At 25.0% G+C, this 23,301-nt stretch overlaps 1 protein-coding gene across 1 annotated transcript; it reads right to left on the bottom strand.

The window, feature by feature from the left end:
- Positions 1–1,532: 1,532 nt before the first annotated feature.
- LOC132930392 (uncharacterized) lies at positions 1,533–23,261 on the bottom strand. The gene is made up of 9 exons (XM_060996244.1): positions 23,020–23,261; positions 21,867–22,073; positions 21,541–21,592; positions 5,996–6,054; positions 4,617–4,773; positions 4,381–4,558; positions 4,125–4,281; positions 3,913–4,064; positions 1,533–3,838 (listed from the first exon to the last, which is right to left on the bottom strand). The coding sequence occupies exons 2-9, from the start codon at positions 21,937–21,939 to the stop codon at positions 3,830–3,832; spliced, it is 837 nt and encodes a 278-aa protein (XP_060852227.1). The 5' UTR covers positions 21,940–22,073; positions 23,020–23,261; the 3' UTR covers positions 1,533–3,829.
- Between the last annotated feature and the right edge of the window lie 40 nt (positions 23,262–23,301).

The following is a 23,301-nucleotide window of genomic DNA, read 5'->3' as shown; positions in this document are numbered from 1 at the left end:
CCGTGTGGGGTGCTTTCGTTTTAAATTTCAGATCCTGAAACATAATATTTTTATGAACATTTGTCATTCAAAATATATAGGTAAGTATAAATATCAATGAAATATAGGAACCTAGGTATTTAAATAATGGTTATCATTATTTATATTCATATTATACAGTTCATATAAAAGGAGTGACGTTACAATAGGATAACTAAAGGGTGTAACTATACGCATCGAAATAATATACGACGGTGCACGGTGGTGCACTATACTTCTCCACTCATCTAACCAATAAAGTTTTAACGAAAGCGCGTATCTCTCAAACGGTTTAAGTTTGATTAAAATATACAAAGCTTTGATTACTGTGTTAAGTCTTGGCATGAATCACAATGGAAATACGACCCCAATAATTATATTCATGGTAAATACCCAAGACCGATCCTAGGTTTTTTGCCGCCCTAAGCAAATCTAATTGATGCTTTCCCTATTAAATAATTAGTTTGTTGTGGGCGAAGAGTGTGATGTAAAAATGCAAAACATCTGATAAACATTTTGGCTCTGACATAACAAAAAGAGTTGGTTTGAAAAATTATTTTGAAATATTAGGTGTTTCAACATTTAGGATTAAATGCTGATGTGTCTATGAATGCTATAATGTTTATTAACAATGAAAAATTAGTTTATCTTATAATCGTTATACAGTACGATAAAAAAATAATATAATAATAGATACTTAATACGATTTCAATATTGTTCGAAAAGTACGATGAGCTTCTGTGGCCGACCGCTACGATAATCGTTATGCCCGTTCTATCTTGTTTCAGCATTATTTTTTAAAATTTTTTTTATTCAAACATTACATTTTATATAAACCTACTGAATAGTATAACAATGAAATCAATTTGAATCATTTTAAAATTGGTGCTTTTATCTAGTGCCATTTTATACCAAAAAATAGTAAAAACTGTGTAATACACAATATTATGTATACACTTGACTATTTGGCCGGAATTTGATACACTCGACAGTTAACGAAAATATAGCACTAAATAATAATTAAACATTGTATAGACCTTTTTTCTCATAACTAATAACTAACTTAGTATTAATACGTTTTTTTGTACATCAATTAAAAAGTATGTTGCTACCTATCTACGAACATTTTTTTTTATCTTTTAACAATCCATTCTATTTTGTATGTGCCAAAATAGCATTAAGTAAGTACTTTATTGGTTTTGACAATTTTATTTAGGCTTAAAAAATTGCAATTAATTTAACGGTTAAAGATCATACATTTCAAAACAATTTCTGAATTTTTAGTGATTGTGTTTATTGTCATTTAGTAGTGTTGACATTGCTGTACAAGTAGGCACCTAATTAGAATAAAGTGAACATTAACATTTTAATAATTAATTTGCAAGTAACAAGCAAACTGAGTTAAGCGTTCATGATTTAAATTTTCATATAATTATTATGAAAAGTACTAGCTGAAAATGATATTTTTTATTATCAATTAACAGAAAAATATCAAGGAAACAAAATTAAAACAATTGATTAATATAATATTTATTTGCAGAAAAATACCACGGAAAAAACCAAGAGAAGAAAATAAATACTATTTTTATACTATTATAATGATAAACTTTAACAACTTGCCTAATGTGTAGTAGGTACATAGGTATGTGTAATCACAGAAACCAATTAAAAAAGTTACTCATTCTCAAAGTGAAGAAATTTCAATTTTTAAATTCAAATAGAAACACTCACCCAGTCACCACCCATCCACCCACCAATTATGCATACAAATAATGATTTTGATCTACAATACAGAATTTACATGTTTACACATGTAAATAAAAGCACAATGGTATAAAGTTAACTCAATTAAATTATTTGATATGAAAAATAAATAAAATGGTACCATAAATTATCACCATAATTTTTGTTTTGTTTTAATTGTTGATAAATAATAATATTTAGACCCAACAGTCAATTATTTTTGGCTTCACTACAATTTTATTTAATACACATACAAAAAAAAAACAGTTTTACTTATTTACTTATAACAAAAAATAACAAATAATTACTAATAAGTAATAACTTACTGTACAATCACAATACAATAATATTATTGTAGTCTACACTTAAATTCATAAAATTGGTTTTCTACTTTTAAGATACAACACATTAAACCCATAGTTTATTAGTTAAATAATAAGGATATATATATTTTTTTTATCTTTTATATAAAATTAATCACAATTTTATATTATTGTATTCTTCTATGGTTGCCTACATTGGAAGACTTAATCATTAAAAAATAATATTATAACGAATAAAAAAAAATTATATTGATTGTTATTTTATTTAAAAATAAATGTCTTTAGATTAAATTAAACAATTAATATAATAAATTCCATATAATTTTTACAAAACTTATTATTTTTATAATATTTATTACAAATTACAATTAAAATCAACTTGTGACACCAATATTTTTGACACTATATTGATCACAATAATTACAACACAGACTAAAATTATGTTTGGAAAAGCACTTCTATAGGTACATGAAGAATTTAATAAAAAAATGTATCAAAAATGTAATTATTAATTAAATCTAATTGATATTAGTGCAGTGAAAAAAATAATAATAAATACTTTAAATTCTGATTTTAAACATTTTAATAGTCATGTTTTCTATAAATAAAAATTACAATTATAGCCATTACTTAATTTTGTATGACTACATAAACCAAATACTTTTTAGTTTTTACTAACATAATAAATCACAAATGAAAGTATTTGAAATAACATGTCCATCCACAGAAATATAAATAAAATAGTAAACATATAAAAATTATAATAAAAAAAAAAAATTGACAATAATTTAACTGAAAATGAAACTTATTAAAATGGAATGATATTACAGAATAATATTACCAGATCAATTATTATGAGATATAATATAAATTCACCCTAACTATAATCACAATAAAAATTGGTTAGTAATAGTTTACTATTGTATATTGAGTTGAGCAATCAATTAATATAATTAAATATTCTACTCTATATAATTCCAATAATTAGATATTGGATTTTTCATAAAAAAAATAACAAATTATAAACAAAACACAAATGTGTAAAACAATATCAGATCTATTTTATACTATAAATAAAGAACATGATATTCAATTTTTTAACGAGTGAAATTAACACTATTGACATAATATAGTGATAATTTATAATAATAAAAAAAAAACTAATATTACTTAAATAATCTTACACTTTAATATTCAACTCATTTATTAATTTGATTTTTGTTAGAAACATTTTAGTTTTTAACTTTTAAATGTGTTGATAATATAAATCAAGGAATTTCAAAAAAAAATTAAATTTTAGGCACATTTTTTAATGTTTAGACTAAAAAAAAAGATTTACCTACTAAAATTAATTATTAAAAATATGAATTTTGTCTAAATAAATTAATGTAATATACAATAATAGCTAATATATAAAGATTATAAAATGTTTACAAATTTAGAGAACATATGGTGCACGATGAATGCTGATCACACGTTGAATCATGGTGGACGGGTGGTACTGGGTTATTGGATGGATAACGTTGGGGACTGAAAAAATCAGTCGTAGTCATCATGGAAGTAAACCAGCCATGATTTACAGCTGGTTGTCTGTTAAACATTGTTTGAACAGGTGATGTCTGTGATTGAAAATAGGAGCTGCCGGAGTTTCTATTAATGTCTGCGGATAATGGCGAGCAACGTTGGCGTGCATTGACCCCACGTACTTTAGACCTCGCCCCGCCAACAGCAGCTCCCGACTCTACTCACATAACCTATAACACAAATAAATGATACATTTTAAAAGACAATTAAGTATATGTTTATATAAATTGTTTTATATAGGTACCTGTAAAATTATTGTGCCTTCATATGTGTTATTTGGATTCAATGTGATTGGAGTGATCACAATGCCAGCTTCAACACATATCATATTTGGATATTCGTCTTCACCAAAGTCACTCATTGTACTCGATGTTACATCCCATGGGTTCCATACAACTAAAAATAATGTACCTATTAATTATTCAAATCATAGGAATTAATTATAATTCCATCTACCTGTATCTGGCATATTGTATTTAATCATTTTCATTTTTCTTCCGGATACAACATTTGAAATCACATGTTCCTGTTGTGTATTTTGATAGATTCTATCAGTCCAATGATTTACAGTCACCATTTCTCTCGGTTCTTGATACACACTATTTTCCTTTGTCTAATTATTGTCAAAAAATTAATAAATAACTCATTGCTAATTAGTGAATACATAATATATCTTTGAATGGTATTAAATATTAAATAAATCAGTACATACCTTATCTACATACATGCATCCTTGAAGACCAGATATGTTACACTTTCGAACATCTGGTACTTTTAGATACGTATGGAAAAGCATGTTAAATTGAAATGGTTCTAGAGATGAGTTGTATAAATTGAAGCTGACTTGTAATTCTTTTTCTCTCAATATCACTCTTAGCACTAATTTGAAACTAAAAACAAGTTTGATGTAAGTTCTACACACATTATTAAAACATGAAAAATATTTACCTATAATTCCACATTTGTTTTGTAATAGAATTGTCCACTAATGAAAATAGTGCTTCAATATCACCATTGTCTAATGGTTCAGGTTGTTTTTCAACATTCCATCTGCATGTCATGGCAAACCCATGAAGAGGTCCATAAGCCCAAGGTCCAAAATGAGCTGTATTGAAAATAAAAAAAAAACACATTTTTGATTTAAAATTAATTTAAACCTATTTTGTAAGTCTATTATACAATATATACCCTATTAGTCAAATAAAAACTATCAATAGCAATAATAATAATAACAACAATAGCATTTATTAGTAATTTTAATACATTGATTGTTACAGAAGTAATCTATAAAAATATAAATCATTATAATGACAATAATTAATTAATTGAAAATTATAATAATACATTTTATAAAAAATATATTAGTTATATATATAGTTAAAAATATATTATAATACAATAATTATTTGAACATTAACAATACGCACTATTAAATATTTACCTTATTAAAAAAAAAATGTATAAATACTTTTTCAAAATTAAAAAAAATAATCATCAAGTTACAAACTTTCTTGGGATTTCTTGAAAGAATGTATTAAAATTATAATATAAAACTAAATTTTTATAATAGTTCATTTAGAAAATCAAATATTTATCTGTTATGTTTACATAATACATTTATAAATATTTTATTCCTTTGATTAATATATTTTACTAATTTATATTATTCTTCATTATACTGTAATAATAATAATTAAAATTTGATTTTTAGACTGATAGTACAACACATATATATGAAAATATTTAAATATGTTTTAATTTTAATAAAAATTCTTTAAAAGTTTTATCATTCCTTTCAGAATTTTAATAATAATAAAAATAACACTATAATCTTGTCCAACCTTGTTTCAATGTGATTAAATTAGAAAATCGTCAACCCCTGGTTTCAATATTCTGCCTTTTTTTAAATTAATGGCTATTGTAAATTATAACCTACTGAAGGTTCATTACCTGCAACACCAAGATAATTTTCATTATCCAGTAAATTGCATCAACTACAAATTAGTCCGCTTAACCACATTATTACATTAATACTTGTGCATATTTACTACTTTGTTGACAACTGATAATATACTTAAATATTGCTTTAAAGTTTAAGGAATCATAGACAATTTACAATAATTAAATTGAATAATAATAGATAATAAATAATAAAAACAATTTAATAACCTTGTACACAAGACATAATAAAACCAAAGAGCATATTACTATTAAAATTGTTAATTAAAATTAGTTTATAATTTCCTAAGAAATTTAATTCTTTAACACTTTCTTTAATTTATTAATCATCAAATGACATATGAAAATTAATATCTGAAGGTACTTACGGAAAACTATAGGAATGCCTCCTCGAATTGATTTTTGACCATCAAAAACAGCCAGTTTACTAAACATAAATACAAAAAATAATCAATAATTGATCAAATTAATAATTACCGAAACTAGTTATATAGTTACATAATACAATTAAAAACAATTTATTCATTTTAGTGAATTTAAGTACAAGGTATAAAGGTATATTATTTTAGAAGTTTCAGATTCTGAACAAATAATATATTTATGAGTATTTTAATGGATATATGTTGTTTAATTTTTTTTTTGTTCGTGTATTAAGATATTTTAAAAAGTAGAAAATGGGGTTTTGATATTCAACTTTGAATGTTGTTTTTTATAGTAAATTGTATATAGTAGGCACTTTTTGGGAGTCAAATGTAAAAGAACTTGTTATTCCGGAGTATTTTGGTATTTTAAATAAATGAGTATTTTCTGTATAGTCTTGTTTAAAATAATATTTTTATGAACCATGAAACTAAATGAGTTATTGTTTTTTTAAGTTAACAATATAATAAATAATATAATTCTTACATATTAAGTAACTATTGGATTAAAAGTGAATTACTTATTAACTAATATTAATACCTTGTTTTCAAAATGTATATTGAATTCTACCAAAGTAGCATAAATGCATATGACTGATTTTTAAGTACTTTTTAAGTTTTAATAGTTTTAGTTTTAATGTAGAAAAAATGATATCTTAGTACTTGTATATTTTTATATAATGCATAATAAAGTATATTCTTTTGAATCTTATATTTTGTATCATATTTAGCTTTATTACATATTCAGGTACATTTTGTTTAGTTTTATTACATACATTATTTATTGTTAATACTAGTTGACAGTTTAAGTTCATTACAGTAATAACAACCTATATCTATTTAAAATAAATATTTAAAAAAAAACAGGTAAAGTCACTCTTTTAAATATTAGGCATCGAGTGTACCTCATTAATGAGTAGGTCACAGTAATGAGCAGATACTGTTTGTTAACCTATATTTCTATAGATATTTTATAATATATTTATACTGCTAATGGTAATTTAATAATCTATTAATAATATGGTAGGTTGAATTAATTTTTTCCCAAACCACATTGCATAAATATATTATACAATAATTATTATATACATATTTATATGTATTTCTAGATGTTATTAACCAATACTCAAAAAATTGTGTGTTGTGGGCTACAACTAAATAACTAAAATCATTATTTTTTGTTTAAATATTCAATTTCGTCAATATTTTAACTTCAAATGTAAATAAAAAAATATGCATATACAAATATTTAGATTTTTATGTTGCTGTAAAAAATTATTAAAAACCTTGTATTAAATTCTCAATTTTAAAAGCTAAGGCTTAACAATTGAATACAAGATTCTTCATAAGTTATTAAATAACAACCTAAAATATACATATACATCATTTTTTTTTAAAGATTGTTTGAAGTTTGTATTTTGATGAAATTGTATATCTAAACAAAAAATAACGATTAGCAAAGACTTTAAATGTATCCGTTTATTATTATATTTTACTATACACAATGAATATTTAAAAATATTTAGATTTATCAGTTATAGTTCTTTAACTTTTTATACTAAATACAAAGTTTTGAGTCGCTACTCGCTATTGACACAAAAACCAAAAGTTAATTATAATAATAATAATAATTAGGTAATATAATAAATGCGATGTTTTAAACAAAAATTAATTCAATTTATCGTATAACTAATATTAAAACAAATTACTAACATAAATGTATAATAAAATATATTTAGACTGAATTTGTCTCCGGCGAAATCGTTTTTCGTACGCGATATTTAATTCACATTTAAAAAAAACAATACAGTGGCCTACTGAATGATGTGGTACGCTTAACAGTGGATACTTCTATATTAAACAAAAGACCAAGTTCTACAATTTTTTTAATTGTATATACTATATAGGTAAAAAAAAATATTAAACATTATCACTTGGTGATAACATCCCTAAATGTATAGTTATAAATTATAACTTATAATTATAAAAATACAAATTAGAATTAGCTCTACTTGAAACTTTTTGATAGTATAAGTTCTAGGACTATCATCCTTTTTTATCAGTAAGTAAAACAGTTAAAAAGTATTGAATTACATCAATAAAGCAATAAATGATTCATTGATTATGTAATTTTTTGTGTGTAGTTCTGTATACCTAGTACTTATGAAAAATTTAAAAAATAATAATAATATACCACTCGATAATAAGTCATTAACTTTTTATCTTTTAAATTTGATAATGAATATTATTTTTCTTTTTCAAATTATCTAGCTATAATATAAATTTAACAATTTTAAATTATAGATAAATGTTCACTTAATAGATTCTAAGTGCAGATGGATAATAGTTTTATTGGGGTAATTTTTTTTAAATGTATTGTACATAACAATTATAAAAACATAAATATTTTAATTTTTTAATTATAATCATAACCTTTGTTCATAAACTTAAAAATAAATAGTGAATTTACTTTAATGTTTACGTTATACAAATTATAATTATAATTTAGTAGTCCAATATTAACAACTGAGTATGATTGTCTAAAATAATACATCTAATAATATTATTAGGTATATTGAATATTTTTATAGATATTGACATATCAGTAAACAATAGTATAAATATATATTTTCTTCTCCGATACACTTATAAATATCATCAAAATTATGATGACTAAGGTAGGGATTTAAAAACATTGCTTTTCAAATACAAATTTAATTTCATACATTAATTAATTTAACAATGGAACTTTTATTTTGAGCATTTTTTTTTTAGAGAATATTAGATTATTAAATTATATTTTTTATATTTATATACATTTTACTTATTACTTTTCTAAGAACGTATAAATTATTAGATAATGTTTATTATTATGAATAATGTACTTTTTTTCCTTATGTACTAGACAAAAACGGCAGCGGCTGCACAACAGTCAGACAAACAAAATGTTTGTCACATGTGGGCAAATGTTTCTATAGAATATTTGTATAGAAGTAGGTAATTTAGATAGGTCGTTTTATTTACGACTTGCAACAACCGCGATAACGTTAAATTAGGTAAATTTAAATAAAATAATATAAATAGGTTTTTGTTTCATTATTTTTATTTAACATTATGTTAAGAACAATTTTTAAGGGCATTTTTTTCAAAGTTGTGTAATAATATAGTGAGTGCATTATAATTTATAACATTAATAATAAAAAAAAAATTTTCTTGTTTTTTAGAGGACATTTACAGCTATGCTCTACTGATAACGTATACTGCAATAGACATTACACGTAGGCAGTGTTATTATATAATTTTATTATTGAAGGAAAATATTATAATAAATTTAATTTAGTTATTTACTATGTAGGTTATCTAAAAAAGTTTATCAAAAAAAGCATGAATACTCGCTCTGCTATAAAGTAAATTTCTAATGTACCTATACTCAAAAATTTCAAAAACAAAAAATGCGTTAAATTGTTTTTTAACGGATGTGTTAAATATAAACTCAATGATAAAATATTGTGCACAAAAGCCTCTATTTTTAACAATATATTAAACCAATGTTTTTTGATAGTTTTAAACAATTAAGTAGATAATATATAAGTATTGACTTTTGCACCTCTAAAAAATACCAATTACGTCAAATTTTCCACAAGTACCAAGAACCATCTTAATGCTGACGATTGAAGAAAAATATCTGTTCTAAAACTTAATGATATATATATATACAAAAAAAAAATTCACATTATAGTAAAACCATTCTGATCTATAGATTAGGTTATAACCAGAATTAAAATTATGGATGTATGAAGCATTACTTATATATTATTAACTTATACGAGTATCACTTTGCTCATTTCGGTACAACTATAAAGTATAATGAATCAAGTTTTAATAGGCAACTAAAATTACACATTTTATTATACATGCATAATATATTATATCATTTGATTCATAACATTAAATAAATACATATTTTCTTCAAAATTGTTTGTTAATTACCTAAAACTGTATCGCTGAATTATATTATCACTTCAATAAAATTAAAAAAATGTCTATGTATTTTTTTTTTAAACATTTGGATCATTATTTATTACCCATGTCCTATATAGTTCATTACTTACTTTAACTGAAGTGTGAATAAAAACATAAACACTAAAGTAGTGTTAATAAGGAGTAAATTTTCACTAATGTTTTGTAATTTAGATAATTCTACTAAAAACTACTGATAAATGAAAAAGCAAACTCTAAAATACTATACGTATAATATATTTGTCCAATTTTGAGTTTACAATCAATTTACGTAGTATATACTATATAGACTAGGTACACAATTCACGTGAAAATTCTAAAACAATATTTCTATAGTATAATATTCAACATATTTTATAAATGTTTAAATTTGCCACTATATAGGTACAAAACAGTAACAAAATAAATAAATATTACTCAGACTTCTTTCTTTATATATGTCAAAAATAAGTTTAAATTATGTTTGCATTTATAAAATAAGTAACATTAAGTGCCTAATTAAAATATTGACACAAAATACAAATATTTGATAGATCATAGATTTACAATAGATTTTAATAGTTACGTACTTTTTAAAAATATTAACATTTTTTCTTACATTAAAAATAATTTAGGAAATATAAAATAATATATTATTATTTGTAAGAATATCTACTGCAACAATCTATTTTTATAAAATTAATAAATACACGATTTTGAAAAAATTATACATTGGTAGGACAGTAGCAATGGTCATATACTCGCATAATTATATTATTATAAGATTACTTTGTACATGCAGATAATAGTAGTAGTAGCTAGTAAACTATATTTGTTCCATACTAGTGCATAGCTTATAAAATTATACTACATTATACATAAATTACTACATATTGTACAATAAATTATTAAGGTATATAGTATATTATTAGATGATATTGAAAATATTATCCTGGTGGATGTGCAGCGATAGCATATAAACTCTGTAACTCTACAGCAAGCATGTGTGTGATATATAAATATACATATAATTTGAGCACGCGCAATATTTTTTTTTGCATCTGTCCTCGAACCTTAAGGGTGTCGGTCAAAGAAGAGTTAACCCTGCAGGTCCACCCAGCCCTCCTATAAACACAGCATCCCTTTCATTTCCTCGGCGTGTGCCTTGACAAATGAGCGTTCGAGACAAAAACCGTCGAACGGCGGAGACCCTTTCTCTTCCTCTCTACCTATGTCCCCGCAACGTTCTCGGCCTTTGCACCCTCACGCGCGCTTTTCTTCATACTACAACACACGATCCCCTGCCTACCTCACCGCCATAACATCGATTCTTCACCCTTGCCACCACTGTCGTCTCCGGGTTTCTCGCTCGTTTTAATCCATACAGGACCTTTATCACTAATTACAATCGTGGCCACCACCGTCGGTATATTGTTACTGTTTGGACACACCATGGGGCAACTGCAGCAAAAAACTAGCCATGAACGACGCGTAGACACATTGCAACGTACAAGAGGGCGACATTCTCGTCCCTCAGATATATTATTTTATACATGATAAGCAGCACCGCAACCACGTCAGAATAATAAATTATCGTCTATTCAGAAAATCATAACGACGATATTACGCATATATAATATATATATATAGATATATTGCTATGTATAGTAAATACTAAATACGTTTATCTATTGTACTCAAGCGTTCACGTCGTGGAGCAAAATTGTTTGGAGAACTGAAAATATAAAAGATGGGACATTTGAGATAATATTATTACATATACCTACACGGTTACATAATATCCACACAAACAGTTATACTCGGAATACTAGAGCAACGGGTACAGAAGCATTCGTATTGCATACTAATTGTTGCCTGCAAATAATTGTATTATAATATGTATAATAAGATAATATTGTAATGATAATAATAATAATTTAGTGACTATCGTATGTTTCCAGATAATAATATTGTTACTAATTTACTATACAATAATAAGTAATAATAATAACTAATAAGTTGTAGATATTACCTCGAATGCCTAAAAAATCAATATATGCGATTTATCATGTGTACAATTTCGTATTAAACCATCCAATATATACAAGTGCAATACTTTACTGATTGCGTACATAAATAATATTATAAATTATAATAATTATCAATCAGAATACGCGAATATATATATTATGTAAGACGTAAGTATACACTCATGACGATATGTCGACAATTAGATATGCACAGATGTATACTTAGGTATACGCATGATAATACTAAAATTCTGTAGCCTGTAGGTACCTATTATAGTAGTAAACTATTAATAAAAATATAAAGTATGTTTTAAAATCTAATAAGCTATACATTTTATATTTTCTAAAAATAAAAAACTGATTAAAATGAATAATTGTATTTTATACATAATATGAAAAAATTCTATGATTAAAAATGATCATTAAACAGTTCAATATTATATAATTAAATGAACAAAAAAAGATTATTAAACTAGTTTGTATTTATAATACCAAGCGATATTACAATACACTTCTATATTTAATATTTGGTTAATTTTGAATGTCAATTAACAAATTATTTTAGTTATAAGTATATAATATAAAAAATATAACATTTTTTTTTTAAATTTAGTAGTGCCCAAAAGATTTAATTTGTGATCTATACACATCCTTAGACATTTTCGACGATTTTAGTATTAAAATCGAATTAATAAGTTTTTATTTTATTTTGTGTAAGATACGTGGCTGTTTTTTTAACTTTTTAATTTTATTAGATACTTAAAAAGAAGAAAAATAAAAATAGCCTTTTAACATTAAACAAAAAACATCAAAATTTCAAAAGAACATGTCAATGAACTATTAATTAAAAAAATATTAAAATCTAAATTACGTTTTAAGAGATTAAAATATTTTATTCAGTTAAGAATTTGTGTAAGCATAAGTTATTTAATTAAATATTTCTAACTTGAGATTATAATTTAAATTTTAAAAGAAATATATTCTAGATCATTTATTATTTCTTACAACAATCGTAATAAGACAAGTGATTTAGTAAAAAAATGTGTCCACAAATTGCTGTACTTTCAAGATAAATTTAACAGATTCTAAGCAGAGTGATAAATATACAAATTTTGCAATAAGTGCTGTTGTTTTTTTTTCGTATCTGTATACCTACACAATAAGTAGTTGAAAAAAAGCTTCGACCTTCAATTTTCAATATGGCTTCTGATTGAAAATTGGATATCTAGTTTATACCTTGAAACAAGGTAAAAATTAAAATTTGCCAGTAATTTCAAAGTAATCGGGAAAAACAATTAAAAATTAAGAAAAAGTTGATTTTGATTTTTTAGTGTAACTTAAAAACAAATAACCGTAAATACAAAAATGTTCACTATTTCTGCTTAAAACAGACTTTTTTTAAATTTCGATTTTTTTTTTTTTACTCCGTCAATATGCTTAATGTATAGGTAACATAATAGCATATTATTACATAATATAGACCTTAGAAAAGTCTTGCTTAATTTAAGGAGTCTAGCCTTTAGGCTAAGAATTTTTGTGACTGGAGCATAATCATGAGTGGGATATTGTTAAACTCTTTCAAGCTGAATAGAACCATTTGCAGTATGTGGATCCAAATTATTGATCCGTATTCTAAGATGAGTCTCACTAGGGCACAGTGTATTGTTATTGTGTTGTTTTCAGAAAATGTATTAGTTAATATCATTATAAATTAAAGCATTTTCAATGCATTTGCATATCATATCAATATGAGAGGTGGGTTCCAACGAATTACTGAATTTAAAACCAAAATCGATGACATTACTATATAATCACGTAGAAATACGGAGCCTATTATGTATATATTATAGTACACCGTAATTAGATATATATATTATATTATATAATATGTTGTGCCTTGTGCTTTATGCAATTTTGACTAATATTAAATTAAAATAACATGTTATACCTTAATTTTCTATTAAATTATAATTTAAAATTGCAAAGTATAATTGTTTTATTAGTTTATACCTTATACAAATTTAGTTTTTTGCTTTATAGAGTTAAAATTATCACCTTAAAATGCATTAAATTAACATTTTATTTACTTATACGAGTATAAATATGATAATATATTATATTTTTTTTATAATTTGAATTTAGTATAATATACTGATGATAAAGTTTGATTTAAATGTAAATTTCTAAAAATTATGATGTATTAATAACTAAAAAAAAATGTGGGCAGCTGGTATTCGCTTTGCTTTACAGTGGATCACTGTGATGGATGTGTTAGATTTGAATTCAATAATAATATACCACATTTATACAAAAAACGATTCCGAGCAAAGACGGTCTATCAGTTTATATTACTAAGTAAATTTCTTAATATTTTTTTTTTTGATATTTCTATTGAAGTAATTTATTTTACTATTAGTAATACAGAAGGTTGAATAATTTTTGTTGAATACGTCTCATTTGAAAATACTATTGTGTGTGTGTGGTATAATAATGAAAGTAAAAGTTTTAAGTTCCCGTGTCTATAATAATATTTTTAAATTATAACTAAATAATTTACATCGTTATTAATCGTTTAAATATGTAATTGTATCTACATTTATAATCAAAATGTCTATAAAAAAATGTATGTCTATTTTTTAAATTTATTAGTTTCAATATAAATATGAACTTTGTATTCAATTTTTAGCTTTAGATATAAAATTTCAACATTTAATTCATTTTCAGCTGACAAAGTAAATTTCAATACCTATAATAAAATCTGTGACTATATATTTTTAATATTATTTAATTGATAAATTAACAACTCATGAATAATTCCGTAATACATAATCTTCAAGCATTTTGATGTATTATTTTTTTCCGTAATTTATAAAAAGAAATAAAGAATAGAAAATTTCAAATGTCTAAAAATAGCTCAAAAGGAATTATAATATTTTGATAGTTATTTTACACGTAGGAAATTCGAAAATGGAGAAAATGGTGAAACTACTGGAAACCACTCTCAAATTTTAAAGGTTGTAAAATATTTTACTATATAAAGAATGTCTTAAGACACAAAAAAAAAAAATTACAAAAAACCACACATCATTATAAAACTAAATAATATTGTCATTGCTTTGCTCAGCAATTATAAAGGCGGTGTAGAATAATAGATAAATTATTGATTTATTAATTTTATAGTTTTTGAAATAATTAGTATTTTCTGTTAAAATAATCATAATCACGCCGTATGTATTACATGTGGTAATACAGATGAAAACTAGAATAGTTGATCCTACATAACCTAATGATAACAAGAAAGTTAAAAGCATATTATATGTTATGGAGTCAAAATAACTATTCGAAATTTAAAACAAAACAAATCATTGAAATTTAGTTAAATATCTATATAATGTACATTAATTTTATTATATTACACAATTAACAAATATTGATTTTTTATACTATTATGTACTTTTTTTAAAAAAACTTTTATAGGTACAACATCAATTAATCGATAGAATAAATTGAATAAATTGAATACATTAGAATTGAAGACATATTATATTTTAGAGCACTCTTCTTTAAGTTTCTTAAAATTTAAGAAATTTTTTCAAAAAAAGGAAATAATAAAACCTCTGGGTATTTATATTCTATTTTAAAATGTTGACTAAATTGTAAACCTAGTCAAGATTGATAATTTATGAATATTTTAAATTAATAAAATATTAAAAAACATTGTTTTGTTTAGTATATTAAAAAAAATATTTTTATATATTTTATATAGTTTATACACGATTATGAAAAACTATTGTAATCGCTACCTTATATGTATTGAAAATATAACACCCATAAGAGGATTCGATTACACTATAGAGTTCAGTTTTAAACTTACATATTATACACAACTGGGCGGAGTTAACTAAGTGGATTATCATACGAAACGATGAATTACCGACTAAAAGTTTAAAACATAGTTTAACGGTAATGTATTTTATGTAGCTATATAACAGTTTTGGGTCTTATAGTAACTTGGCTCACCGAGTAAGAGGTGGCAAGAGGGACCACCCAAAGTAATGGTGTGTGGCGTCAAGTTTTCTCCGATTGTTTTTCACGCTGGACTTGGCTAGTATGAACCACCACCAACCATAGTTGCGGAACGTGGGGATCGGTCGTGTGCAACCGTGTAATTACCGAGTGCTCCCTGCAGCTCGTTGGCCATTAATATACGACTGCCACACCGAACGACATTAACAGCCGCCTTAGTGATTACAAAACGGATACAAGCAAAAACCTAGCCATTATCGCCGTTAACACTGTTATAGCCGATGCTGACATTGTACTGTAGGGTGGACGAGGCAAATATGAGGTACCTATATGGCTATATATGAGGAGATGGACAAAGGGGAATTAACCACCGCCACACTATACTATCAAACGCGCGGTACACCAAACGTGGTGAATAGCCGGAACAGCCGTACAGTGCGAGTGCTGCAGTGATTCATATAGATGTATATACATACACACGGAAGAAAGGGTTGAACAATGGACGGGAATAATGAATCGATCGTTTAAGGTTTAAACGTATGTACATTTAAGGTTAATAAATTTGTTACATCATTTACGGATCTTTAAAAAATTGATTTTCACCAATAATAATTATAAGACCATAGTTTAAATATATACCAACATATCACAACTTAATAATACTTATTTAAATGAGTAAAATAATATAATTTTTAAATTATACTTAAATTTGAACAGCATATGCTATTAAACTTATAATTATAGATTTTACATATCAAGTATAATTTTCAGTTTAGTATATTGTTAAAAGCAAATCAATTAGATAAAATACGAAGAGTATAAAAGAAAATCTTCTGGTGTTTAAATATGTTTATATAGCTCTAGGGTGGAATACAAAAAATACCCGAGAACAAAGGTTACGCTTGATTATATTAAACATCAATGCCATAATTTAATCATTGTAATTAAACGGCGAACTGGGCCAATAAAACAAAGTCAAAGCTTAAATTTAATCTCGTCCTGTGCGTACTGATAATGCTATTCAACTTTATTATGTTCAGGTCGGAGCACCATATATTTAAACAAGAGTCGAGCCGGGTCATTTCAGGCTTTTAGACATCAAACAATTACGACGAGACGAAATTATCGACTCGGGAAAACATTCACAAGTACCACTTGACCTCCTCGGGAATCTCGTTTTTACACAGCCTTTTTTACATTATATTTTTTAAAAATGTAACATACAATTCAATGACTGCAGCATAAGCAAAATATTTTATATTTTATTTATTGTAAAATAAAATAACCCGAAATACTTGGATTTTATTTTTAAATATACAACTAAAATTTAAATAAAAAAAAATTAAATTAAATCTAAATTATTATATATTAAATTATCTAATGAGATTTACCCACAAAATATTTTAAGAAGCAATTAATGATGTATTGCAAAATAAAATAATTTTGATATATTATTTTAAATATTTCTTATTTTGCTATTTAGTAATTGTTAAGAAATAAATACAATTTTAATCACAGCTGTGGTGATTCTAATATAAAATCGTGAATCAACTATAGATCAATAATTGTAGAATTTTTATTATAAATATATTAATTCAAACATTTATTATTTTAACAAATAAAAATGAATAGGTTTTAGTATCATAGATTAAATATTATATTTTATTTATCTCATCATATACTTGTATTACTTTCAAGCAAATAATATTTGATATTATATTTATAAATATATATATATATATATCAAATACATTCATAACTTATAAGTATTCTCACTAAAATTAAATTAATTTCAGAAAAATTAAATAAAAAATAATTAGTAATGAGTCAATTTATATTTTATAATAATGTTTTAATATTTAAATTAGTATCAATAGTTTTCAATTTTACAAATTATAGATAATCATATTTTAAAGTAATAAAAAAATGATAACTTATAAGTAAACAACTACATTTCCATTCATATACGGTGGAAAAACTGTTCATAATTGATTTTTATTTTCAAGTTAGACTAATATATTATTATGCTAATAGTTATAATAAAATATACGAGTTCACACTCCGCAATATAGGTAAAGTAAGAAAATAGTACGCATCCATCATAATGCGGTGATTTGCGTCTTTTTAAATTCCACCTTATTACCTTTTAAGCAGCTCCTATACTTGTCTACTAGTATCTGAGGGACAAAAGGAGGAGTTATAATCTGATTAACGAGTCTCAAGGGTTGATCCGGGCCAAGGCTATCAGTCAAAAGATGTTGGACGACAATGACTTGGACAGAGCGAGAGGGTGCTTACGCGGGATAAATGCTTCATCAGTCATTACCAGGCTGCCACACCCTCAGAGGGGTAAAAAAATAACAACGAAACCCTTTATCTGCCAGCTGCGCAAATTTTGCTTTGAATTGTCTTAAAAAAGTTTTTAGTATTTTTTACAAATTTCTAACCTTTAAATAAAGTATTAATAATTTGTTTTATAAAAATAACATTTTATAACATAAATTAATAATAAATACTTCCATGTGTAATTAGATTATAAGTTAGTATATTATGGTATATACTATATAGTATAGCAAAGACAAGTACCAGCATACATAATCTGATCAGTTTTAAACAATAAAATATTAAAATATGGAGATTATATATAAATAAATAAAAAGGTTAAATAGTTAGTCAATACCTTATATTTATTTATAAATTATCGTCTAAAAATATAATGTAAATTTACACGTATTTTTTCTTAATTTTATTTAGTAAGAAAATAAAATAAATAATATTCAAGCCTTTGATATTTTAACCTGTTAAAATTTGATTATTTCCCCTGTACATAAGTATGTTTAAATAAAGGGTATCTTATTAAAAATTTGAGTTTAATAATGTCTTTTAAAAAGTTTTTATTATCTTTAAAAAATTAAAACAAACATTTTCGAAAAAAATACAAAGGATATACCTCTCTTTTTTTACTCCTCGCGACTTTCTAAAATATTATCTCAATATTCCATATAGAAAATACTGTTAAAAAAATTTATAAAGTTTTTCGAATCTTTCAAAAGTAATGAGATAAATAACAAAATATGTCAAAAATTATTTTATAAATATTCTGTTAATTTGTTTATTATTAATTAGTAAATACTATATAGTTTTGGATTAAAGTCTATTCAGTGTCTACGATTATGAAAGTATAACTTATAAAATTATGAACTATATATACTATATTGAGTATAATATATATTATATATATATTTACAGATTATTTTAATACTAGGTTAGATAAAAAAATTACAGTTATACCGAATACTCGATTAGCACAAAACAATAAATATTTAAAATGGTTTCCGTGGTTCTATATATACGAACAAAATTGATTAAAATATAACCATATAAGTAACTAGAAAATTGAATTTTTAATATTTTTAATTACTTAAACTGTAAAAATCAAAAATAATAAAATAAAAAAGTTTTATTTTTTAACGAAAACCTTTATTTGAAAGGTTACTAGGTATATATCAATTTAATATATAAATAATTTTGAGCTGAAAATATTTTAAATATTTATAACTTATAAACATAACCATTTCATTAAAATACTCTGCGTTTAACAAGAAAATAAATGTTTGTACATATGCTTAACCACGCAGTAAATAACTATAATATACATCTGAGATGTATTTATACTATAAGAAAGAAAAATGGTTTAAGATTTTATTGCCGTATTTTTAAAAGAAAAAAAGGTACCTTTTTGTAAGGTACCATCTTGAAAATAAAATGAACAAATTTCACGGTCATATTGTTGGTCTTTTGACACGTTTTATGACTTTATAACAGGCTAAATGAAAAAAAAATCATTCAACCTTGAAAATCTAACATTTTCTTCAGTTCTGTTTGTTAAAAAGGTCTTTTCAAAATAAATAATAATATGTTGGTAATCACCAAGTTACAATAACAATTCTTCCTATTTTTATGCACAGAGGTAATATTTTAGAGGTCAAACTAATAACTTATTCCAAATGTGTTATTCTATCCTGGTAAATTCAACTAAAAACTAATTTCGTTACTATTTTTTGTGTATTTTAATCCGCTTAAAACAAATAAATCAAAGCTTAGTTTATTATACATTGGCGTTATCGTCATCAACATTCACTGCGGTCGAAATCAGAATTTGTTTATAGCTAATTTTGAAAAAGGGTTATTTTTTGACGTTAATTAAAAAGAGTGTATATTTAAAATAAATATTGAATCGGATTTTAATTTTAATTACACTTTTTTAAATTAAAAAACGATTAGATGAATTTCAAATTTCAATAAATATATTGAAAAATAATTAATATATTATGAGTATATTAAAAATAGTATTTCACGTCATGTATTTATTTTAAAAATAAATATAAAATTAAAATAAATTTTTTTTCATAATATCTAATAAATATTATATAGAATTACAAACACAAGGTACACATATTTTTAGTTAATATTTTAATCAAGATAAATATACTAAATGTGATACAAATTATAAGCTATACCTAACATTTACCTAGTTAATTACCTATCAGTAGCGTCCAGAAGGAATACAAATATATTTAATTAAATATGCATATTTACCATGGTACATTACAACAATACAACTTAATAGTATTATTATATAATAGTATAATATTATTTTTAAATATTTATTTATACGTGCATGTGTGCAAATGTCAGCATTTTAGCTATCTTATACTATTATAACATTATGTTATTACCTAATTACTAATACTAGAGGACAATTACAATTTTATAATACGTAAAAATTACTTACGCCACTTTTTTAGTAAATAAAACATAATAAACCAATATTTTTACGACTTTTAAAATATAGCCTCACGCCGTAACACCTAACCTAACCTGGGAAATTTTTAATTTATCCATTCTCAAACAAAAATGACATGAAAAATAACGAATTGCGATAATAAAAATGAAAGTTAAAAAAACTATGCTTATAGATAATAAGTCGTAATTTAAATATTTAATTATATATATCCTTAAAACTATACTATATATTATACTAGTTATGTAAATAACTCAGAATATTATTATGTTAAATTAATGGAAATCGTATGCCCATCTAATCAAAATTATACATTAATTGACCTAAATTACCTACTAAATTAATAGGTTTTATAATATAAAAAAAATGTATATTGATCCAATGTAAAAACCATTTAAATCTGTTACTATTATACTGGTAAAATAATTAAGTAGTTATCGACTATCGAGATCGGTATCTAAATAATAATATTTATTAATATTAAGAGACATTTAATTGAACTAATTTTTAAACCTGTACATAATACATGACTAGGTAAAAAGTTTTTCTATTTCATAAATAAAATAAAACGCTGATATAATACAATAAATGCGAAACAAATAGGTAGTCATGAACAAAAAAAAAAAAACACTCACCTGACGAACAACTGTTCCTGATTGTTAACCCTCCAAGAGACCACAGTGGCACCTGTTAAAACAAGAACGAAGGTGATTGACTTTATATGTATGAAAAAATTACAAAAAAATAATTATCGAGTAGAAATTGTAACGAAAATATCATCAAGAACCATTGAAATATTATTATAGGTATATTAATTTAGTAAGGATCAAGGCCAGTTGCAGGAGGTGCGACCAGCCGAATAACAGATACCGTCCGGCGCACGAGCAATTACAGATTTTTGGTGATCGATCGATTAAAGTAATATAATATTATTTGGAGTAAATATGTGAACAGTCATTACCGTGCAAGTTGATCGTGCATGTTGTGTTGTTTCCTCTGTCGAGAACGACTACGCTGGACGCAATTGCTGCCATCGTCGACGCCGGTCAAAACACAAATGATACGCGTTGATAGTGATTAGTGATATCCAGGCCACCCGGAGCCGAGGTCCGCGTTATCAATCGTGAGTACCCGCCGCCGCCGCCAAGCAAAACCACCACGAACTACACTAGAATAATATTCTATTTAGGCTTCATGATAATCACCACCACCGCTACCAACCACCTGTCAATGCACCAGTGTGGCCATTGACCAATCTCTAAACCCCGCGCTCAAACCAATTTAACGATGAGTGACCACCGAAAACAAGTAGTGAGTACTTACAACTTTATAGTTATTGTTATTAGTTATTACTATATTTTACATCTTAGTATTTACCAGTCACTAATTCATCACTTGGGCACTTAGACAGTTATTTATACCTTAGCACAATAGCATTTACTACTTTATCGTAAATTATTACTAAGTATATTTTATTTCTTAGTATTTACCAGTCGGCAGTCACTAGTTCATCACTTGGGCACTTAGACAGTTATTTATACCTTAGCACAATGGCATTTACTACTTTATCGTAAAGATGTAATTTATGTCACGTAAAGTAAGGTGTGTGTTGTCCGGCTTCTGTCGCTTCTGAATACTGTGACGAATGTGCATACAATATAATGTACAACGTAAAGATTGATATAAATATATAATTATTAATTAATTATATTTTTTTCACCGTATGACGGTCGGCATAAAATATTTATGTTAATTTATCGATTGTTGGTGACGAAAATCAGGATAAAACGCGAGAAAAATCGTTAAAAGTAGCCTGGGCATTAGCTATTAGCAGACGTCAGACGATGAGTCTTCTACCCATTTATTATACAATATCTTTTGTACATAAAATCGCAGACGACCGATCGTTTTCGAATGTTTTTATTATCGAATAGATTCGGTTAGTTGTTAAATTGTTGTTACGGGTACAGACTACAGAGCGTCAGAGCTCTAAGTAGGAATAGGACAAAGATGGTCTACTCGATATAATCGAGATCGAAGGATGAAAAAGAAGATATTATAATAATTAATATTGTCTATATATTGACTATATTAGGAATTATCGTGGTACGTACGTCATGAGAGATCTACCGATTCTACTGTAACACGTTAAGAGCAGGCTGGTCAGTAAATGTTGTCACCAATCGCGTCCGCCATCCTCTACATACGTTACGTTTATAGTCTATACACCAATGGGTATTGGGCAGTGACTGCCAAAAAATTAAAATTAATGAGGTTGCGTGACAACTACAATCGAAGGAGACACATTCCCCACCATTAGCCGTTCGACAATAATTATATATTTTAAGACCGCAATCGTTCACGTGATCCCGTAATACATTTTTTATTGTTGTTAT

This window comes from Rhopalosiphum padi, chromosome 4 (genome assembly GCF_020882245.1).
Source record: "Rhopalosiphum padi isolate XX-2018 chromosome 4, ASM2088224v1, whole genome shotgun sequence".
Taxonomy (NCBI): domain Eukaryota; kingdom Metazoa; phylum Arthropoda; class Insecta; order Hemiptera; family Aphididae; genus Rhopalosiphum; species Rhopalosiphum padi.
Note: the sequence above shows the minus strand (reverse complement) of the source record. Positions and strands in the feature narration are given on the sequence as shown.

Bases quoted from the DNA above. Each gene is read 5' to 3' on its own strand.
- LOC132930392 (XM_060996244.1), bottom strand. From the start codon at position 21,939: ATGGCAGCAATTGCGTCCAGCGTAGTCGTTCTCGACAGAGGAAACAAC. The intron at 4,774-5,995 runs GTAAGTACCTTC...TTTTCAATACAG, and splicing joins AGGCATTCCTATAGTTTTCC to CTCATTTTGGACCTTGGGCT. The intron at 4,282-4,380 runs GTATGTACTGAT...GACAATAATTAG, and splicing joins GATGCATGTATGTAGATAAG to ACAAAGGAAAATAGTGTGTA.